This window comes from Python bivittatus, unplaced genomic scaffold, assembly GCF_059951505.1.
Source record: "Python bivittatus isolate LINGU-HERP-01145 unplaced genomic scaffold, Pbiv_v1 ctg000020_np1212, whole genome shotgun sequence".
NCBI lineage: Eukaryota > Metazoa > Chordata > Lepidosauria > Squamata > Pythonidae > Python > Python bivittatus.
Window position 1 is genome coordinate 81,216,550 of NW_028277030.1, and position 22,338 is coordinate 81,238,887.

The 22,338-nt window shown below is 38.8% G+C and overlaps 1 protein-coding gene across 3 annotated transcripts in view; it reads left to right on the top strand.

Annotated features, from left to right (window-relative positions):
- Positions 1–22,338, top strand: part of FNDC1 (fibronectin type III domain containing 1) — an 88,621-nt gene that overhangs the window by 36,993 nt on the left and 29,290 nt on the right. For all 3 annotated transcript variants that reach the window (XM_088142634.1, XM_088142638.1, XM_088142641.1), the window contains exons 7-13: positions 2,298–2,486; positions 3,989–6,718; positions 7,449–7,567; positions 7,660–7,771; positions 9,183–9,530; positions 15,191–15,256; positions 17,984–18,184. In XM_088142634.1, the coding sequence (XP_087998760.1) occupies positions 2,298–2,486; positions 3,989–6,718; positions 7,449–7,567; positions 7,660–7,771; positions 9,183–9,530; positions 15,191–15,256; positions 17,984–18,184 (3,765 nt within the window). The remainder of the gene's footprint in view (positions 1–2,297; positions 2,487–3,988; positions 6,719–7,448; positions 7,568–7,659; positions 7,772–9,182; positions 9,531–15,190; positions 15,257–17,983; positions 18,185–22,338) is intronic.

A 22,338-nucleotide genomic window follows, 5' to 3' on the forward strand; every position in this document is an offset into this window, starting at 1 on the left:
CCACCTGACTGTAGAGTCTATGCCCCACATCCCAAAGCTGCAGCAAGGAGAAGCTGCAGTGGCTTCATGTTCAGCCATGACAGTATACAGGTGCAGGGCTAGGAGCATAGCCAACTTGCAGACTGCCCCATCTGGGCATGGAGCCACACCCTCACAATTGGTGAAAGACTGTGGGAAGGAGGACAGTTTAGGTAAAAAGAGGCAACAGAGCCCAAATGCAAGAGAAGTGGGAAAAGATTTCCTCTTAATTAATTCATTCTGAGTCTGGGTGGGAATTTACTCTTAGAGTATATTTTTACCTCAGACTTGCATTTCTGAAATCCACGTGGTTCTCGCTTCTTTAGTTTGCCAATTGTGTGGGGCTTGAGACAATCCTAGGGAAGGACCCCAGTGCCTAGCCAAGATCAGCAAGTTGCTGACCCACCTGCCCGGGTGAGGCCCTCTCCACGGCTCTGGCCCACTCCTTCCCAAGCACCACTGCAGGCATCAGTAAATGAACAGGAGTGTCACATGTGGTCAGCGGGTTGCAACTTTGAGACTTCTGATCTAGATGACAGAGAGATCATGGAAAGTATAATTAAACAATGGAGTAGAGATAACATGCAAAAAAGAATTACACAAGCAACTGATATTAAAATTACATCCAATGCAAGTCCTTATAATTATGAAATAGCAACAGAAGAATTATTTGATTCTGTAATCAGGAACTCCTTCCAGTTTTTAATATCATTCACTTTTTTAACTAGAAAAGATGCCAATTATAGAATGTTCTGTTACATGTTTATGTGAAATCTGTTCTTTGTTTGTTGTGGTTGCTTTTGGTAACTTAGGTTTTGGACTTGTACAAGCCATAGAAACATCCACAAAATAATTTGTGTTGATGCTCTGCTTTTACTATCCAAAGTAAAGATGTGCTGTTGCTAATAGGCATCAATATTATATTCTGTGTAAAAGAGATGACAAAATCAGCATTTTTCATACTGTAAGGTCAACGTGAGAGATAAACAGAGGGCAATCTTTGATATGAAAGGAGGAAACTCTGACATTTTAAGAATGCTCTAACACAAAAATAAATAATACATAAATATATCATGCATATCCATTGGTCTTAATGTGTAACCAGTAGCAGTGATGATATTGATGGAACAGGGATGGCAATTTTGTAGCCTGAGGTTTTATTTGAATAGGTTATTGGTGTTGCTCACCTGCTGCTTAAGTTTCCTAAGGCAATGTTGTCCAAACATGGCCACTTTAAGATGAGTGGACTTCAACTCCCAGAGTTCCCCAGCCAGCCATGCCGGCTGGGGAATTCTGGGAGTTGAAGTCCACTCATCTTAAAGTGGCCAAGGTTGAGAAACACTGCTCTAGGATATGACCAAGCTAAGCAATAGCTCACCCAAAGAATATATGATAGGGAGTTACAAGCTAACAAGCTACTTCTACATGGCAGAAATTGGATAAACAAGGGCATTTGGGAACATGCTGGCTGGGGAATTCTGGGAGTTGAAGTCCACTCATCTTAAAGTGGCCACGTTTGGACAACACTGCCCTAAGGTTTTCTTTGTACTGATTCTGTACCATAAAGCTACAGGCTATGGGGAAAGATTACATGTATGAATACTTTTTCACAGAAGGAAAAGATTCTGCATGATGAATAAAAAACTTTTAATGAAAACTGAACTCCCTTACAGTTTCTCCTTTCTACTGTTCCAAATGCAAATTGTTTTAATAGACTTGAAAAGTCATTCAGTCATATTGTATTATAGATCTGTGAAAAATGAGTCCACTTTGCATCGTTTATTTCACAAAACCATTAGCAATGCCATGCCAGGCTCTTGTGCAATAGAGAATGCAAAGGGAAGAAGAACTTTCTAATGAGGCAACACATATCAAGCCTTAGAAGCATCCTAGATGTCATCACCAGTATCGTCATCCTGGTGCATCTTTGGTCAACACAAGGGTGTTGTCTTTGTTTTGTTTTTAATTAGTTTCATTCTCTTTCCATATATGCAATATCTTTTCATGCGTAAGGTAGTGGTGGTAGTATCAATTCTAATGCACTGGACAAATGAATGTGTTCATCTTTATTTATTTATATATATATAAATAAATATTTATTTTAATACACAGTATATATACACAGTATCTTTTATACCCCAGCTGTTGACTTGACGTGCATTGCCGATGTATTAATTTTAGTAATGCACGTTCTAATTCATCCTACCCATACAGTCTGTCCGCTGGAAACAGGATTGTTTTCAGTTTCCTCCTTCCAACCGTCTGCCAAATTGTTTCAGAATACATTCTCTCATACGCCCCGGCACTCAAACCCTTCGGTGCAAAGTCCATTTCTTACCCGGGAGGCACTACATCTGCTACAGTGGAGGGTCTGCAGCCTGGGGAGCGCTATGTTTTCAAAATTCGTGCCGCAAACAGGAGAGGCCAAGGCCCTCAGTCGAAAGCCTTCAGTGTCGCCTTGCCAACGAGTAAGTATGGTACCTCTATGGTTCACATCCTTCTCATTTCCTTTTTCAATTTATCATAGCCTTGATAACTTTGGAACAATGCTTGTTCCTTTCCAGGTGATTGGGTAATTTGTTTGAGGAGGCAGGCAAGGGGTAGGAATCTTCTAGGGCAGCTATGGCTCTTACATCTCTATAGCCCCCCCCCCAATTTAAGACCCCTTTGCTGGCCTTTGAGGTTTTTAAAAGGGAAAGAGGCAAATGGGGTGATAAAAAGAGTGAAAACAGTGGGGTGGACTTTTTTGTCTATAATCAGAGTTGTGCTGCTAAATGTTTAAGAATTGACTCTGCTGGCCCCGTTGCTGCCACCACGCTGTGTTGCTAGCAACTGATTGGTCTGCTAGGGGTTGAAGCTCACTTCTGCTGTCAACTGGCTCATGAGATCCAGAAGATTTAACAATTGACCCTCATGAGCCAGTTCCAGCACACCACTGCCTATAGCCCTGCCCGCTGCTGGCTTCAACTCTACCGATTCTTGCCATGGGGTCTCCAGGAGATAATCCCTGAAGGAACATTGTTCTTGACTGAGCAAAGGTCTCTCATGTTCAGGCTCATGCAGTCATTCTTTGGAGGATCCTAAGACATTTCCTTTTTAGGCATAATGTTCTGCAGGGATTTTGAGTTAGATTCCAGAGCCAAGATGGTTGCAGAGGTTAGGTGTATTCCATTGGTTAATTCAGAGGCTATATGCGTACCATGTACATCTTGCACTGGGTGATTAAAATATAGTAAGATTGTGAAAATGGGAATGTTCAGAAACAAATTCATATCATCAAAAAGTTTTTCTTTGTTTCCTGGTGGTAAATATTTTTGAATGTTTGACTATATCCCCTAAAATAATATTTGAGAGTTATATTTGAAACTGAGTGACATGTTACTTTGATACTGATCTCACTATTTGAGGTTTAACATCAGATTTAATTTCTGAAAGTACAGGTGATGTTATTTAGCTTGTCCCAATGCTTGGTAATTGACAATTTCTTTCTCCCTTACTCTCCTCAAGAATAAAAAAGTAGTAAAGTCTACAAGTCTTTAAAAAATGATGTTTTAAGCTAAATGTTCATGTTCAGAAATCAGATTTTAAAACATTGTATTAATATTCATATCAGCTTTTAATCCCTGTCAGGGATTAAACAATTCTGAATTCATATACTAACATAATGATAATTTGAAACTAGCTTGGGATAGCTACAATGCAATATGTTTCATTAGTAAATCCTTTCTTTCTTTCTTTCTTTCTTTCTTTCTTTCTTTCTTTCTTTCTTTCTTTCTTTCTTTCTTTCTTTCTTCCTTCCTTCCTTCCTTCCTTCCTTCCTTCCTTCCTTCCTTCCTTTCTTCCTTTCTTCCTTCCTTCCTTCCTTCCTTCCTTCCTTCCTTCCTTCCTTCCTTCCTTCCTTCCTTTCTCATTTTCATGATTGTTTACTTTTTTATTTCTGTGTTCCTCTCTCTCTTGTCTCTCTGTTTAGCCAATACAGATCATCGGAAGATAAATCAACAAACAAATACTGAAGAAGATTTGGAACCTAAAATGTCTGTGAAAATTATGCCTTCTTCCCCTTTCATAACTTCTTCTGCCTTGTCTCAAAATATTTCACCATCCTCTTCTTCTAAGCATTTTTCTAGTCATCCAGTTAGTTCTCCTGATGAAATAGATTCAAAAAATCCAGTTTCTGATCTCAAGAATAAAGTCCTAGCTGGTAATAGAATATCTCCCAAAACTTCTTTATCTTCAAAAAAAGAAGCAGAGCTGAAAATGGCTTCTCATTCTACAGAAGACATGGTTGATTCTCTCAAAGAGACATCAACAATGCAACCCAAAGTTCAGAATGTTAAAGGAAGTGTTAAGTCCTATTCTGTTATTAAATCTGCACACACTTTCACATCCTCAGGTAAAGCGCCTCTTAGGACACGAACTCCAGTAAGGGTAGGGCAAACAAATACTGATACTGATAAGCATAAATCATTACCATCCTCTTCCTCACTATCTTCCCTTCCCAAATATGCAGAGGATGAAACAAAGAATCTAAGACAGGACAGACCTAACCTTTCTCCTGTTCCCAAAGCTACTTTAGATAATTTGCCTGTTGATAATGAAAGTAACAATCAAGTAGACAATCTGGAGGACAAGCCAACAATGTTTCCTAGAACTTCAGAAGAGAGTCATTCAGTTTTACTTTCAAATAAGCAACTGTCTGCATCTCAGAAGACAACTCATAGTAGATCCACCAAATTACGTGTCCCTTCTATATCAATTAAATCTCCTTTACCAACTGCAGCTATAAACTCTCAGAATCATTCACATCACCTCCCTTACAAACTAATTACACCTGATACCACTGATACTCTTGATAGTGATAAGGGCAGAGGAACAGAAAAAAGAGAGCAGAAACTAAGTTCCAGGGCTGCTTCTCTTCAAGGAGGTTCATCTCCATCTGTGCAAATAAAGCCTCTCACATATTCTAATCGCCATGCATTGAGAGATCCAAGAATAACTACCTCTGCTGTTTCTGCTGCTGCTACCCATACTTTACCTCATTCACATGTTTTATCTTCTAATAAAGAGAAGTCCAAGGGAAGAGATAATTCTGATGATAGTGAAAATGAAAAGAGTGAAAGAGAAGGTGATGAAGAGGACAAACAAGGCTCATCCTCTTCTAGACCAAATTTTAGGCCCTCTTCAGGCGTGGCGATGTCAGAACGCTTTGATTTGTTAAAGTATAGATCAGTTATTACTTCAAACAGATTTGCAAACAGAGTGACCAATAATCATGATGCAAGAAAGCAACCATCTAAAGATCCTTCCACTACACAGCCTTCCAAAGTTCATCCTCAATTTAGTTCCCATTTAGCATCCGCCAGTACTAGTCTTAGGTCTAATTTCAATATTGATAAAAAACAGGAGGGTAAAAATGAAAATCCTCTACCATCTACTCCTCCCCATAGTTATTCACCACCATTTCCTAAGCAGCCTTCTTCAGTAGATGATTTCAAAAGGAGGAGCCCTATGGCTGAAACTAAGAGTCACCACAGAGTTACACCCACTAACAAACCTAATCTCGCAAATACACAAGAAAAGAACCATAATAAAGAAAGAGAAACCACTGATACAGATTCCTCAAGAATATCTGCAGAAAAATCACTTCCTCTACATTCTTCTGCTTCCTGGTCTCAACTTCATGATCTCAAAATTAAGACTACATCTCCTAGGACAAAGCAAACATCATCTTTGTCAAAGAAATCAAATACTGCTTTATCCCGCAAAATTGTAAAGCCAGAATCCAGCCGTTTCTCAAAAGCATTGACTGATAGGGCACAACTTCGACCCTCCTTAAACTCGAGAAATGATCTGATCTCCCTACCAAAGAATGACAAAGAAGTCATTGATAATGATAGTTCAGAAAACAAAGAAACAAATGATAAAGAGGAACAGAGAGGGTCTCCTTCAGCACCTGCTAAAGAAGTTCCCATAACTAGAAGAATATCTACATCTTTGTCTCAGGGAAGAACCAGCTCTCTTTCAAAGCATTCTGATTCTCAGTTTGATAAAACTGATGAAAGATCTCCAACTCAGCTGTTACCAGGAAAACAAGCTGGGTCAAAGGTTATTACTTCTACTGAAGTTACCTCTGATATGTATAAATTGCCTTCATCTTCCCACAAATCTAAATATGTACAACCAATATCTACCTCTCCAAAAGACACAATCAAAGACTATCAATACAGCAGAGAAACTTCTCTGAAGCAAACTCACCATTCAGTGCCCCATTATCCATCTGCTTCCAGAATTCCCAGTAGGATAGCATCCCAAATAAACAAAAAGCATGAACTTTTCCAACCAGCCCCTACAAAGGTTGAACTATCTCCAAAACTGCCTTCCTCTAAAATACATCAGTCAGTTTCAAATAGTGATGATGATTATGAAGATTACGACCAATCAGATGTAGAGAAAGATCGTACTTTGTCTTCAGCAGCCAAGACTTCCCAAATTCCTAACAAACTGAAATCCTTGCCTAAACTAAACTTGGCTTCACCACACACCTCTGAATCTGCTTCTGTATCTTCTCATAGTCACTTGACTACTGTTTCTCCAACATATTCCTCAACTTCTCCCTCAGTGTATCCTATTCAACGAATACAGAATTCAAGATTATTAAATCCTTCTCAACGACAGCAACTTCGATTTCCTCATAGACAAGGTGAGGAAACTCATAACTTTCTATTTAAATTTATTTAGAAAGGAAAAAAGTTTTATGTTTGGGCTATAAGAACCTCATTACGGGAAACTGGTTTGTTTTGGAACCATCTGTCAGTTTTGCTTCACAAACACTTGCAGTCTCTTTGAACTTTTGCAGTTTTACCCACAAATGTCATTGTAAGTGGTCTGCTTGTTTTCTCATCATCTCTCACTAGAAAACCACATTTATTGTATAGGAATCGCTAACAATATTAGATAGGCCTGATTACTGGTAGATGGGTGTTCACTATTCATATAATGCCTATTCTAGGTTAATTAAAGAAATATATTTATTAGATAGCACATGAGTCATGTACTTAGGTAGTACACAGAATTGTGAAGCAAAGCAGAGACCAAAAAAAAAAAACCTCTGAAAAAATTTACTATGTGTTAACCATGTTTTGTATACAAATGTAATGTGTAAACAAATACTAAAATAGTATTTGTGAATATGAAACACAGAAACACATCTTTTGTACAGAGACATTTACAGTTATTAACCCCAATATAATTAGGTAATCTAGTATAAGCAGTATATGTATGCAGATTGTAGCCAAAGACACATTTATGCATGTTGGTTTATAAACTGCATTTCATCATGTTGAAAATATTTCAGTTTAGTGCTGTGAATTGTAATTTCTCTGAATGGGTAAAATGTTTGAATGCTGTATGTTTCACCATGTATATTTCAGGTAATGGTAGCAGACCCAATCTGACAACAAAATCAGATCCAAATAATAAAATAGCTTCCAATAAAAATGGAAAACGACATGGACAAAAAATAATAAATGGTCCACAAGGAATAAAGTGGGTAGGGAAACCTTATTTTAAAATATCTGAAAGATTTAATTTTATATTCCTTTGAGTTGGAGAACCTTTCGATCAACAACATATTGCTTTTAGATTGTAGATCTCAACCGAGGGCTGGTCCTGAATGCTGAAGGCAGATATCTCCAAGATTCCCAAGGAAAGCCTCTCAGAATAAAATTAGGTGGAGATGGCCGCACTATCGTTGGTATGTTGTATTTTGATGCCATGTGATTGCGATTTTTTTTTTGTTCAATAAACTGCCCAGAGAATCCTACATTGTGATAAATATTGAAAATAAATAAGCAAAGTACATTATGTACTTACTTATTTACTCAATTTATATAGCCGCCCATCTCACTCTAGGCAGCTTACAATAAAACAAATGAAAACATGAAATACATAATATAGAGCAAAAATAAAAATGCACAGCAGCTGGGCACGATCTAATCCATGATCCATACAAGCAGGAGACAGGCTCTAACCCATACCCAGGGCCCCAGGCTCAAGCACAAAGCCAGGTTTTCAAGGTCACACGAAAGGCCAACAGGGACAGGGGGAATGATATACAAAAAGGCAGGTGCCATAGCAGAAAAGGCTGTCCTTCTGGTCCCCCCCCCCAGCTGACACTCCCTAGCCGATGGTATCCGGAGCATGCCCTTCCTGCTAGATCAGATAGAATGGGTAGAAACAACTGGGGAGAGACGGTCCCATCAGTAACCTGGTCCTAAGCCATGAAGGGCTTTAAAGGTGACAACCAGCACCTTGAGTTGCATCCAGAAGCACACCAGAACCCAATTAAGCTTGCAGAGTGGTGGTGTCACATTATTTAGGTAATATACCTGGGACCAGGCAAAGAGATCTGGTTATATGAGTCTTTTTTCCCTTCTCAGTAAAGCTCATCTGTCAAGCAAAATGTACATCAGGAAGTCATCAAAAGATTAAGAAGTCTGCTTCTCTGTTTACTGTCTTTGAATGTCAGTTGATAGTTTGCTAAAATGGAACCTCTACACCCTCTGCCCCCCAAAATAAATGATTTGGGTGAAAATGTCACTGTCTTGAATTAGTGTTTCTTGTGAAGTGTACCACTGGCCTTTTCATAGTTCAGTGTCATGGCTAGTTTGGTTGGCAACAGCTGCTATAATTAGTCTGGGCCACAGTGGCAGCCTCAACAATCCGCTGTTTCTCACAAAATTAAATAGGATTGGAGAGGACTGGTAATGGCTTTTATATGTTCTACAAAAGGAATTTTAATCATAATGAACCATCTGCATCATTGGTCTTTTTATTAGAAAGTCTGTACACCATAGTGAAAAGAATAGTTGAAACAAGAGAGTCAGTAGTTCTGTTGGGCTTTCTGAGAGAAGTCAATATATTAGGAGGAGGTGGTAAAGAATATTGTTGAGGATGCAAAAGTTATGTATTGTATATTTTACAGAATGGAATTACAGCACTAAGAATTATTCTTTAAAATGTTCAATAGTTCCTGCACCTTAAAAATATATATTGTATGTATCCAGACTTCTAGACAATGATCTCACTTAAGTCCAGTTCTTCCCAATTTTTAATGGCATAAAGCAGTATTTGAGGTACAACACCCTCTTGTTGTGTTCTGATAGATTCTAAAGGAGCTCCAGTAGTAAGTCCAGATGGTTTACCTTTGTTTGGACATGGAAGATTTAGCAAGCCTGTAGCAAATGCACAGGATAAACCAATAATAAGTCTTGGAGGTAAGCCATTGATAGGCCTTGAAATGGTTAAAAAAACAACCACTCCTTCTACAACAACAACAACAACTACAACTACTACAACTACTCCTGAACCTACAACTACTCCTGAACCTACAACTACTGAGCCACCAACAGAGAAACCATTGGCTACCTGTCCTCCAGGCACCTACACAGAGAATGATGAAGAAGGGAATCTTGTATTAGGCCTGGATGGTCTACCTGAATGCCATTCTGAAGGTACCCTCTTTTATGCTGGCTAAACATCAGCAATATCTTGAGTATGTCTGCAGCAAAAGTTGTGACCTGGGGGAAAGGCGTTTTATTTTCCAGGAAGGCTTTACAGCTGCTGTGCTGACAAAGCAGGTAAGATTCAAGCTACCAAAGGCTTGAAGTAGTAGTTGTGGAGGAAGCAGTAAATCCCTGTTCTTTCACATCTATTGCAATGATAAATTGTTGAGCTGTTTAAACTAGCAAAGTGGGGAAATAAGCCCAACGTTCTTTAAAGCAAGCTTTAGGCAGATGTAGACTTTTATGCAGATCAAGAGTTTGTAGCAAGGGTTAAAAGTGAGGAGAAAGACATTAGCTGTACAAAACATTTCATTTCCAGGTTGGTCCCCTGTTCTGTGATAAGCTTGCATCTCATCAGTATCGAGAATATGTGTGTGTTGCGTGTAATAATGTCTCTCAAACCTGACCACTGTTCTGTTAATAGAAGTGGAACAATGACTTGGTTCTCACATACATTTATCATAAAGAAGTCACTTAAAACTCTTCTGCCACTCCCTATAATGTGTAGTGTCACTTCCCATATTGACATGGCACCGGTATAGTCAATCATCTATCAAGGGTAAGTTCCATGCTGTGTATCTTTAATTAAGGTTGAGGAAAATTCTTCTGATTTCAGAAGAGGGGGAAGATTTTCTTCATCATTTGCAGGAACGGAGGAGAATTTTTTTTTCTGTTCACATTTTAATGCCCACTTAGTTTGCTGTTTGTCCAGAAACCATCTGGCTCCCTACTAGCTCCTTTTTGGCTCTGGGTGGGATTTCACTCCCCCTGAAGGAGCAGGACAGCAGTCTGGTGGTTCTGGACTTGCAGCTCCTGCTAGAACAGCCAGTGGACCCCATGCCCAGAACAGATTTTGCCTAGCTTCAGCTAGTTTGCCAGTTGTAAACATTCTTGGAGCAAATGCATTAGCGACTGGCATTCATGCCTTTATGACGCTGTGTTTGGATTGCTATCATGTACGATAGGCTACCTTTAACTACCCAGAAACCCCTGTTGGGGCAGAATGTAACACGAGAGCCATTTCAGCAAGGTAACACTTATACTGAGTTGGTTGCCAATATTTTCCAGTGTGCTAGTTATGATATATAAAGCCCTTATGCCTTGGATCCTTATGACCACAGGACCATATTCCCTGAATGGCCCAAACTCTGTGTGTAAGTTGAGAAGCTATGTTGAAAATTTCTACCCCCATCCCACACAGGAGGTCAGGCCCTTTCAGAGATCTTATGGACATCTTATGGACATCTTATAGCAGTGTTTCTCAGTCTTGGCAACTTGAAGATGTGTGGACTTGCTGGCTGGGGAATTCTGGGAGTTGAAGTCCACACATCTTTAAGCTGCCAAGGTTGAGTAATACTGGCTTATACCCTGAGCTCAGGATAATCCCCTTTCTGTTGATTTTGGAGAAGGCAGAATGGGCCTTTGGGGTGCAAAGTATTGGGCCGGCTGACAATTCTTTACATTTTATTGCTGATATAATGGATTGGTTTTATTGAACATGTTAATGTTTGATATGTGAACTGTAAATGCTCTAAGTAAATAAATGTAACATCATGAAATGGTTACTTACATTTAGCAGGGTGATAAAGTATTTCCAGACCTTACCTACAAAATTGCCCCTAAGTGTGGGATCTGGAATCCTTTAAAGGCAGCACAGAAGAAACTAGAATCAAAGGACTCAGCAGTTGACAGTGATTTTGAAGGCTAAACCAAAATTGCAACAAAGCAAAAACAAGAGATGGCCAATGCTTTCTTATCTCCAAAATGGTACTAGGTAAGTTCAGTTACATTTACATTTTTTATTTTTTTCTGAATGGCATTACTTATTATTGTTTATTAGTACCACTGACTGAACCCAGTGGAGTTAGTTGCAACTCCTAACAGCCTAGCCAGTATGAACTATGATGAGATTTACTAGAAACTGGAGCTCAGCAACATCTGACATGGTCTTTGCTGTTTATAGAAGAAGCTGCAAATTGTTTTTGAAAGTTGCCTACCAATTCTTCATGCAAAGTTATGCAGTCCTATTGCATGCAACACTATTTAAATTATGAATATATAATTTGCTCTGATAAAGTATGCAACAGGAACAAAGAATGACTATTATTAAAGGGGCATTATAATTCTAATGACTGTAGAAAGAAAGTGCTAATTCAGCCTTCCCATCCTGGTGCCCTCAAAATGTGCTGGTCTAGAAATCCCATAATTTCCACAAGTATGGCCGAAGGTCAACAGATTTGGAAGGAACCAGTTTGGTGGTAGCTTTTCTAAAGCTAACTAGACATGTAAGAGTAAATCATGAACTGGTTACTTATATTTAGTAAAAGTAAAAAGAGAATGGTGAACCACAAATCATTCTTTAACTCTTAGGAATCTTCATAATTTGTAATAGAGCTTTTCAGTTCAGAAAACATGAACACATGTGTAAATGTACGTATCTGTTTAAAAAAAACAACTCCGTTTTCTGAAAAGGCATATGCTTGGTCTTATATGAAAGGCATTGACAGATTTCCAGTGTCCATAACTGACAGCAGCACTTTTTTAGGCCATGGGCATCATCATGATATCATGAGTGTAAACAATAATTAAAAAGTCATTTTTAGAAAATTATGGATATAAAGAACCTACAGATTTAGTTCTTTTATGATATCTTGAATCTACCTACCTACCTACCTGTCATTTGCCATGTGCATTATGTTGTTGATATTTTATCAACAATTTTGTATTTTGTATTTTATCAGGATGTTGTAGTGGCTAAAATGGGACAGGAGGGAGGGAGGTTGGGGGGTAGGTTGGGGAATGGTGGCGCAGGCATGGTGACATAATCAGGTAAATGCTGCAATTCATGTGCTTCCATCAGATGTCCTGACACAAGTATGTAGTGGCAGCTTTTGTATGAGTATGTCATTGTGTGTGTGTCAGCTTAAGTTGCTGGTGACCTAAGTTGTTGGAATGGGCCCAGGGAGATTCAAGGTCAGGGGAGATAAAATAAGAGGAGTCTAGCATGTAGACTGCCTTGAATTCTTAAAAGAAAAGTGGAATATAAATGTCAATAATAGTAGTATAGTAATAATAAGGAATGGTGCACAAAGAAAAGAACTAGTCTTACATTGATATTGGAACTGATAAAGTCAGTGTAATGCACTTGAACATTTCATGACTCATAGGTTGAAACTGCTAGGATTGGGCAGTATATAAATATTCTAAATTAAGAAAAAGAATAAGAAAAGGAGACAAACCCTTAAATCTTTTACTCTCATTCCTGCAACTCTAATCTTAAACTCTACGTGAGCTTTGAGGCAAACATGATTTTGGATATGGGTGAGTTGCTTCCCCATGATTTTTATTACTGGGGGCTGTTCTGAGTTACAGATGTAGAGAGAGTGAATGAAAACACAGATGTCAGTGGAATTCTCTCTGTAACAGAAATTTATGTATGCAGAGATTTTTGTTTAGGTGACGCGTATACAGAGGAAATCTGCCTAAAACGTATTTTGAAATGCAGTCTCTCTCTCTCATCTTTCCAGCTACCGCTTCTCCAGCTGCTTTGGCCATAACATTGCTCTTTACATAATGTCATTCATGGTGGAAGGCACAACTGTTACAAGAACCAATGTGGAGCATACAAACACCTGACTCTGTTCAAAAGACCAGGATTTCAAGAGCTTTAGCTCTGCCTTCCATCCAGATGGATGTGCAGACAGGCAGGATGCTGAATGAACTATTTTTGCTACTTACAGACTGAAGCACCTGAGGAGTCACAGGACAGCTCTGGTTGAATGTGATGAGCATCTTCTGAACTCTGGCTAGTTGGCAGAAGCAGTAAAACTGGCCAGAGTGTTGCAAGAATGTTACCTATCCCCGTGTGATGTTGGAGGATAGATAACAGCTTTACTACAGTCCTGCCAAATGCAATAAATATAACCTTCTGCTGGCTCTTCCAGAAAGTTTTTTTAGGGTGGAAGAATGCAGTGGCATCTTGGGTCAAACCCGTTGTCATTTCTCAGGAATCCGATCAATTGACAGCTTCCAAACGGACTCAGGAAAATGTGGTGTGAAAAGAATGCTGCTGTGGGTTTTACCAAAATCCTTTGGTCCAATTTTCTTCTTGAGATTTATAAAAATGAGTTTAGCAGACACAGTTGTGCTTCACAGACAAGGAACCTTTGGGAAGCCCAAGTGATGCGGTGTTGAAATCCCAGATGGTTCAACATCTTTGAAGAACTATAGTCAACATTAAAAGCCACTTTTATAACTGCTGCTATCACGTTACTGGAAAATAGAGGCCCATAAACATGAACAGTAATAAACTTCTTAAGGAACCAGTAGTTTCTAGGCTGCATTAAAAAAAAAAAAGTTTAGTAAAGCAACCATTCTCTTGAACTAGCTGCATTTAGAATTCACAAGACTGTGAATTACCCCTTAGATTACCCTTTATGATTAGATTACCCTTCGTGCATGTTGAGTTCAGTCAATGGAGAGATACCAAAGGAAGACGAAATGGATAATATATGCTGAAGAAGAATTGCTGGCAACTCAATTATAGAAGAATGAATGATAAATTTGGTTTTGCCCCTCCAGGATTTGCTTTGACATGGCACCTAAAATTACATTACTCAAAGTGCTGCTTAAGTCTGAAAGTGATCTGAGATGAAATGAGACTGCTTAGGCTTAGAAATGACACCATTGTTCAGACTGTGTTGAGACTGACATTGAATATTGAGTTGGGCTAGTTTGGATTTACCAGCTTCCCATCGTAATGTCTTCCAGAGGTGATAGAGAACATTTCCCATCATCCTTTGCCAGTATGCTCATTGGTCTTATCCAACACATGGGAGAATATCAAATTGAGGAAGACTGGCTTAGCAATGACTGATTCATGTGATTTTTTTTTCCTAACAGTTGACTGAGTGTTGTTTGGGCTTCAATGAGTAGCTTATACAGTATAGACCTTTAAAAGTGTAATATAGTAACCCCAGACAGACAGACAGACAGACATGATATATATATTTCTAGGTCTGTATCTGCCATCTTTTGTCTCATTGTGCTGCTTACAGATTAATACCAATAATTTCAGGTTTTAAAACAGATTTCTGTTAAATGTGTATAAGTATGTTTAAAAAAAAACAAACCACCCTAAACTTTCATTCTGTAGACTGACTGAGAGAGTGCAGTAAAGGGTTATTCAGACAGGCACTGGTGTGCTTCTTAACAGCCAAGAATTAATCATGGAACATCTTTCCAACCCTCTGTTTGTTTCTCCCTTATAAGCAAGTAACTAATGCTGATTCTTATGGGAAGATTGAGATATATTGCAGTGAGGGCAAAACTCAAGAGAAAGTAAAAAAAATCCCCCCCCCCTTTTCACTGCCATATTTGCAGCTAGTTAAATGGAAGGGGACATTTTGGCAAAAACGATGCACCTGAATTTCTCTCCACAAACTCCACCTTGTTCTTTATACTTCAAAAGCAGTTCAGCATAGAGAACAATTATTGTTGTTTGATTGGTACCTTACAACAGAAGTCACTGGCTTTAGATAGGGGTAGTTAATAGTCATTGTATGAAAGGGAATCTGTTTCACTGTTTGAATATATTCTTTTTTCCATAGATACATTCTCAGGGCTTGATGCAGATATAACGGGAACTACAGAATCATATGTGGTTTATGATGAAGGTACTGGTTACTTGAAAAATCCTTTTTCAAAATGGGTTTTATCTTTCTTGTCTGCTCCTAGAAATAAATTTCTAGAAAGACACAATGGGTTTCTAGGAATGCACTGGTAGCCTAGACAGAACTCCAGCCTAAATGTGTCTAAAAAGGAAAATTGTCTTCCTGATTATGATTTTTGTATCTCCACGACAAACTAGTATTAGCAGATATGCAGGTGGCAAGGTTTTTTACATAAACATAAACGTGACAGATTTTTGTGTTTACACAAAGTTTTAAATGAAATTTGTTCCAACCATGTAGAAAGGGAGATGATAGAGGTGGATTTTAATGGCCAACGGGGAATTTATTGAGGGCTATCTCACTCATTGCTTTCTTATCCCCAATTTCTATCCATACTCATTTTTCATATTAAGCTTGGCTAAAGAAAAAAATACCATTAACTTATGGGAGAAAGTAAGTAAACAAAAGAGTACAGAGCAGAAAGAGTTTCTTAACTGTGGCTTATATGGACTTTTTGTCATTAAAAGTTGGCACAGAGACTTTTTTTTTTAACATAATGGGAGGCAAAACAGGTAAAAAATGAACAAGAACAAATATTCCAATGCTCTTTTTTGCTCCTTGAGTTAATATTATTGACCATATTTTTGTGTCTTGTTCTTCCAGAGGTTATGCCCTCTGGAAGAACACCACAATGCTGCTTTCCTTCACCAGTGGCTATCAGATTGGCCAAGAACACCTTTTGTTTTGTTTGTTTTATTCCTTGAACCGTTCAAGCAAGTAATTAAAAAAATTCTCCAAGTAAACATTCCAAGCAGGAGAGGAAAACCCTCTTATATAAGTAAAGTTGCCAGATCACTGTAAATTAAGACAGTCCAACAGCTGGACACCCAGGAGGAATCCCAACTCAACCACCAGCACAACATTGTGTGATGCCAAGAACCCTGTCCAAACTGCAGGCATGCATAGCTAGAAGTAGTCCTCCTGTGACTGTTTCAGCTGCTGAATATGTGTGAAGTAGCCATAGTGCAAATCCATCTCCATATCTTATGGGGCCTTAGGCCAATTAGACTTGATGGGTTACCCTGTCACTAAAAGCTTCTCCCCACTTACTAATTATCTGCCACTTGTAACAATATTTAGTGGAGCTCTGAACATGCACAGTATACTTTGGACTTTATTGTCATGTTTGTTATATTTGTATATCACTTCTCAATATGGAAATCTCAAAGGAGTTTACAATAAAACAGTTAAAATACAAAAATATAAAAGAAGATGTTTAAAAATGCTATAAAGACAACATATTCATTAAAAAAGGTGGGGGAGCGGGAAAAGAAACCAGAAACCATTTATGCAACATGCATCCAGAAAGATTTGGGTAAAGAAGGAGCTTTTTAGCAGATATCTAAAATAAGTATAGTAGGTTCCTCAGAATTTCAAGGGTAGAGCATTCCAGAGTGGTGATGTTAACGCAGAGTAGTAAACACAAGATGCAAGAGGAACTCCCCTGACCATATTAGTGATTATCTGGGCCTCTAACAGTGAAGGTGCTCTATTAGGAATGGTCTGTATGTGTTGGTATCACCATTTTAGTTTTATCAGCTCTATCACTGATATGCATGTATCAAGGATCAAGCCCAATATAATTAGCAAGGCAACACTGATCGCTTAACGTGTACTGTGCATCTCCATAGCTTTTATAACCAGGCCCAGTCTCTTTCCAGTTACCGTTTACTGAGATAGTTGGGTGGGAAGAGTAATTCATCCAGTTGGTCAAAGCATTTGCCTGGAGAATGGCCGTGGCACTTTCCTAGTGTATCCAAGTTTCAACATGCCTAGTTACTTCATGAGAGACTAAGCAAGAAACTCTCTCCAATGCTATACTGTAAATTTTACAAGAATGTCCATCTGTTACAAGATCTTATGCAACCCCACAGTTCAAAAAGATCAGTGACAATTGGAACAAATTTGAAATCGGGCTACAGAGATGGTGAGAGAGAATTCTGGGACCCAAGCCCTTTGAGGAACAGTTAAAGGATCCAGGCACATTGAGCCTACAGAAAAGATGACTTAAGGAGAAATACGACAGCAGAAAAGGGAGTGGATTATTCTCTGTTGGCCCAGAGGGCAGCATTGGAACCAGTGGGTTAAAACTACAAGAAAGGAGGTTCAGGAGCAGCTTCCTGATGGTGTAATCTGTTAGCCAGTGGAACAGACTGCACATAAAATTGTGAGTTCTCCATTGTTAAAGGTCTTCAAACAGAGGCTGAATGGTCTGAGATGCTGAGATGGCTTCTGCAATGGCCAGGAGATTGAATTAGATAACCATTATGGACTTTTCCAACCTTCTATTACACGCTTTGTAGAGGACTTCGCATTGGATTCCTGACGTAATATCTAGGGCATGTATGCCTAGTGGCACATACTTGGGGGCTTGCCAAACTTCCTGCCTTACCTAATCTTAATGATTTTTAAATAACAAGCTCCCAAATTTTCAAATGTGCCCCCCAGTTGCTGTCCCAGCTTAATAATAAATCTAGCTTTGGCCTGCTGAATCAGTTGTGATACCTTCTAGGTTTATTTCTGGTTTGTTTTTGTTTTTGTTTTTACTGAATAGTCCAGTATAAATAGGGCTGGGGTAATGTGTGGCAAATAACCTTTTTGCTTCTCCAGTGGCCTACGAACAAGCTTGGGCTCTTTAAAAAATGTACCACATTTTCTCTTTTTGTCTAGATTATGAATTTTTTGAAACTACTTTGCCTCCATCTACCACAACCACTACTACCACCGCCGCCACCACCACCACCACCACCACCACCACCGCTACCACCACCACAACTGAAGCACTGCCTGAAATCGCCTTTCCAGAGTTCAGTGTCACAGGCACAGATCCTTTATCAGAATATGATTCTGCTGGAAAGAAACGATTTACTGGTAAGTTTAAAACTTCCCTTAAAGAACAAAGATTACCAAGCATACCGAGGGCCTCTGATGCTAAATATGTGACTGTCAGTCTTGTCAGCAAGATTGTTTGGTTAATAGCAAACATGCTTCTGTGCACATACACCTGGGAACCCTTCGCTTCATGAGATCATAATAAGAATCATACTGGATTAGAGGAAAGAGAAAATATACTTTCCTACACCGTTGATGAAGTTATAAATGCATATTTTAACCATCTTTTCAGGAGGGTTAGCATGGTGTGTCAGTGGGCATCAGGACTTTGCTGGGCCCTCCTCCCAATATATAAAAAGAATAAAAGGCAATAGAGGCTACAAAAAATACAAACAGAAAAATACAAAGGAAAAATGCGGAAGAAAAGAAAAAATAGAAAGAAGAAAGAAGAAAGAAGCAACTTACCCCTTCATCCCAGCAAGTAAAAACAATCATAGTGACTTATCACTATCTCTAAATACAACATGATCTCACTTTACCCCATATTTCATCTATGGACTTGTGATTTTAGTATTACTACATTTCTGCTCCATAGTCTAATTCTAAACCTAATCTAGAAAAGACTGGTCAGAGTGAATAAAGTTTGTTTCAGGGTTTGTTTTTTCATGGAAATGAACCCTTGTGCTTAACAGAGAGTGGAAGCACAAACCCATAGGTATTAAATGATGGACATCATCTCTTCTTCTCAGTATAACTGCAAACCTTTCACTTTCTGTTTCATGCTGTGAGGCATATTTGTTTTATCAAGTTCTTCATAATGCTGTGAATGACACACCCTTTGAATGTCTAAGTTATATCTTTTAACAAAACAAATCTAAACTACTATTTTTGCAAAAATAGTAGAAAAATGCTGTACTCCAAAATTAAGAACTCCATCATGTGAAAAGGAAAAAAGGAACCGTATCCAGAGAAGCAATGAAAGAATTATTATTGTTGGTCACACAGCCAGACATTTAGACTGGATTTGGCATTTTTACCGACCTGTCGAGTCCTTCCCAAGGACCTGGGATAGGCAGATGCATCATCATCATCATCATCATCATCATCATCATCATCATTTTATTTATTTATTTATTTATTTATTTATTTATTTATTTATCATTGCAGAAGATGATCCTTTGCAGTTGGATGCCAAGTAGGGAGCTTTCTCCCAAAGCAAATGTTAGCTTCAAAAGAGAGTTTTTCTTTAGGTCTGCAACAGGAGAGGAAATAGCTGAATTTCCTTTTATATCTATTCTGACAGCATTCATTAACTCTCTCTCTCTCTCTCTCTCTCTCTCACACACACACACACACACACACCCCTAACTAGCTGATAGAACTTCTTTCATTTTAAAAGTCCAGTATATAATATATAACAGGGTATTAAACTGCATGTAAAGTTTGTCCCAGAGAAAGCTGTTTTTCAAAGGAAAAAATAGTGTCTCTAAAGAAGATTTGTAGGTGGTGAATTTGAATTAGTTTGTTCCTTTGAAGAAATTGCTTTTTGCTACTATAGTTCCATCCTGCCCATGGAACAGACTGTATCTTTTGTATTAAGCTGTCCTGGCAGATTGTGACTACTGAATGCAAACCAATAAACAAAAACAGAACCCTGGGCCAAGTATATCATGAAATAGTTTCCTGGGGGTCATCATCCCATTCTCCAAAATGGTCATGCCTGAGGTGAACTCAAGACCCATCTAGGCGCAGTGTGGCACCCAGCTTTCCATCTAGCGGGCCTTGTACCATTTGCACCGGAGGAAGAAGATCCTCAGTGTGAGTCCTACAGAAGATTTTGACAAAATGAGTGAAGTGGGTGGAAAAAGACAGAGTAGAAGAAACAGAGGGAGGACAAGAAACAATAATAAAAGGCATAAAAGAGAGAGCAAAGAAATAAAGAGCAAGAGAAGGGAGTGCCAGAGAGCAAAGGGGCAAGAGAATCAGCTAAAGAGGATGACAAAGACAATAAGGGGCAAAGGAGAAGCAACAGCACCCAGAACCAGCTGTGTTGATGCTGCAATGGAAACATGTGCATGATGGCATCATTACGCATATGTCTCAATCATGTTCTTACATTGCAACATCTGACACAGGCACATTAGTCATGGCATTTGTGTAATGATGCCATCACACATGTGTTGTCATTTGCCCCCACCCCCTTGTGGACATCTATAAGGAGAAGAGAAAAGGAAAGGCCTCAAGTGGAGGGACGTGATTGTCAAACTGGAGTTGGGTAACCATGAAATGGAGAGTCAGAAGCAGTGTGAGTAAAGAGATCCAAGAAGTTGCTGACTCCTATAAGAAATTGGAATTGTTATTTTCAGCCAGTTTATCTCCTAGCCAGAACAGGGAGAAGGGAGGAACAAACGAAGGGTGCCGTAGACAAATGATAGCCAGTGTTTTTTTCTCCCTCCCACCCCTTCTCCTCTACATCCTGGGAATGCTTTCTCTCTTTGATCAGGCAGCATCAGATTAGGACCTGGCATCATTGCCATGTACATTGGCACCAAGAAGCAGGGAGTCTGGCCACAACTGCTGCTCCCTGGAATGTCCTGGAGCAAGCATAGTCTGAAAGGATGTCCCATCCAAATGGATGGTTAACACTTTGCAGTTCTTGACTCTTCACATCATTGGTGAAAGCTCTCCAGACAGGGTGTTGTGTGGATGTAAAACAACCCTCAAACCCCAGCCCTTATATGTTCTTTGGCACATATATTTAAAAAGAAAATCAATAAATCCTTCAGTTTCAGTTTCAATCAAACCTTTGACTAGGTACATCTATTGTCTATCAAGCTGTCAAGAAGAGACTTCCTTTTCTCTCACTGACAGAGATTAGGTCATTTGGGAACAAAAAGCAATCCCAGTGCTTAAAAATAAATGCATGCTTGGAAATAATTCTCGCCGAGTGACAAAATCTAACAAGATTAACTGACAACATTTTTCTTATAAACATTTCATGGCATTCATGGGGGGGGGGGGGGGGGGGGAAGGGAAAAAAATATTCTTCTAACAAGAACTGTAAACTGTAACAGAATAAATATTTCCACTGACTAGTGGGAAGAGATTTTCCAATCTCAAACTGATCTTTTAAGATAATATGTGTGTCCATTAATTTACAAGATCTGTTTGCGTGAACCTTTCCTATTGGTATAAAATAGAAAAGTGATAGGTTGAGCTGTGGTATCAGTATTCTCCATAAGACTTTGAGGGTGAACACTGTGCTTGAAGAGGCCAAATTGGCATTCTTGCCTACTTCCTGAGTGCTGCAATCTGCTGATTATCTTCATTATTTCTGTAGGTGGCTGCTCAAGGCTGTCTGCAAGGTATGGTAAAAAAAAAAAAAAAAGGCTCAGGATGATGGCCATGATAGTGCAATTAAAGCTCCACTTGTTTGTTATGTGTAATGCAGCCAATCACAGATCAGTTAATCCCTTAGCATCTCAGTTCACAGTGTCCTTTGCAGAAACAAAATGACCATAAAGTTGGTTTAAGTCCATAGTGTACCTTCCCTGGAGTATTCTGAGCATCATGGTTAACCCTTAAATACTCAGATTCTAAACAAATGCTTGAAAATATAGTGACCTGTAGCGTCCTGTAGTGTTACCAATAAGATCCCACTTATTTCTTAAACTTAAATGGGAGTGGTATGGTGTATTTGCTGAAAGAGCCAACATTTAATACCACCAGTTGCTTATCCTTTGTACTGAATTTACTCAAAAAGAAGATAAAGCTGAATTTAAATGGGAAGATTAAACAGAGAAATCTTGTTTCTTTAAATTACTGTAGAGAGTAAGGAAGACAGAAATATTCAGAAACCATTACCTAGACAAAGGGGGCTGAAACATTTTTTAAGCAATGAGATAACATTCGAAAATAATTCAAGCAGATGCCTCCTTAAGTCACTGAATTATAAGAAGCGGGGAGGGGGGAGGTACAGCACAATCAGACTGGCAAGATCCTGTTATTATAGCCAATTTCAGTGTAAGTAGTTTTAACCTTCCTATGGAGTTGACTTCCTGATCTGGTCTACCTAGTGGGGCTGACAATTACTATATGCTTAGGCAAATTAATCTTTTTTTTAAGTGAAGAAAGTATACAGTATCAATACAACATCAGGCAGGAGATTTGTAAATAGCCATTTATTGCACTCC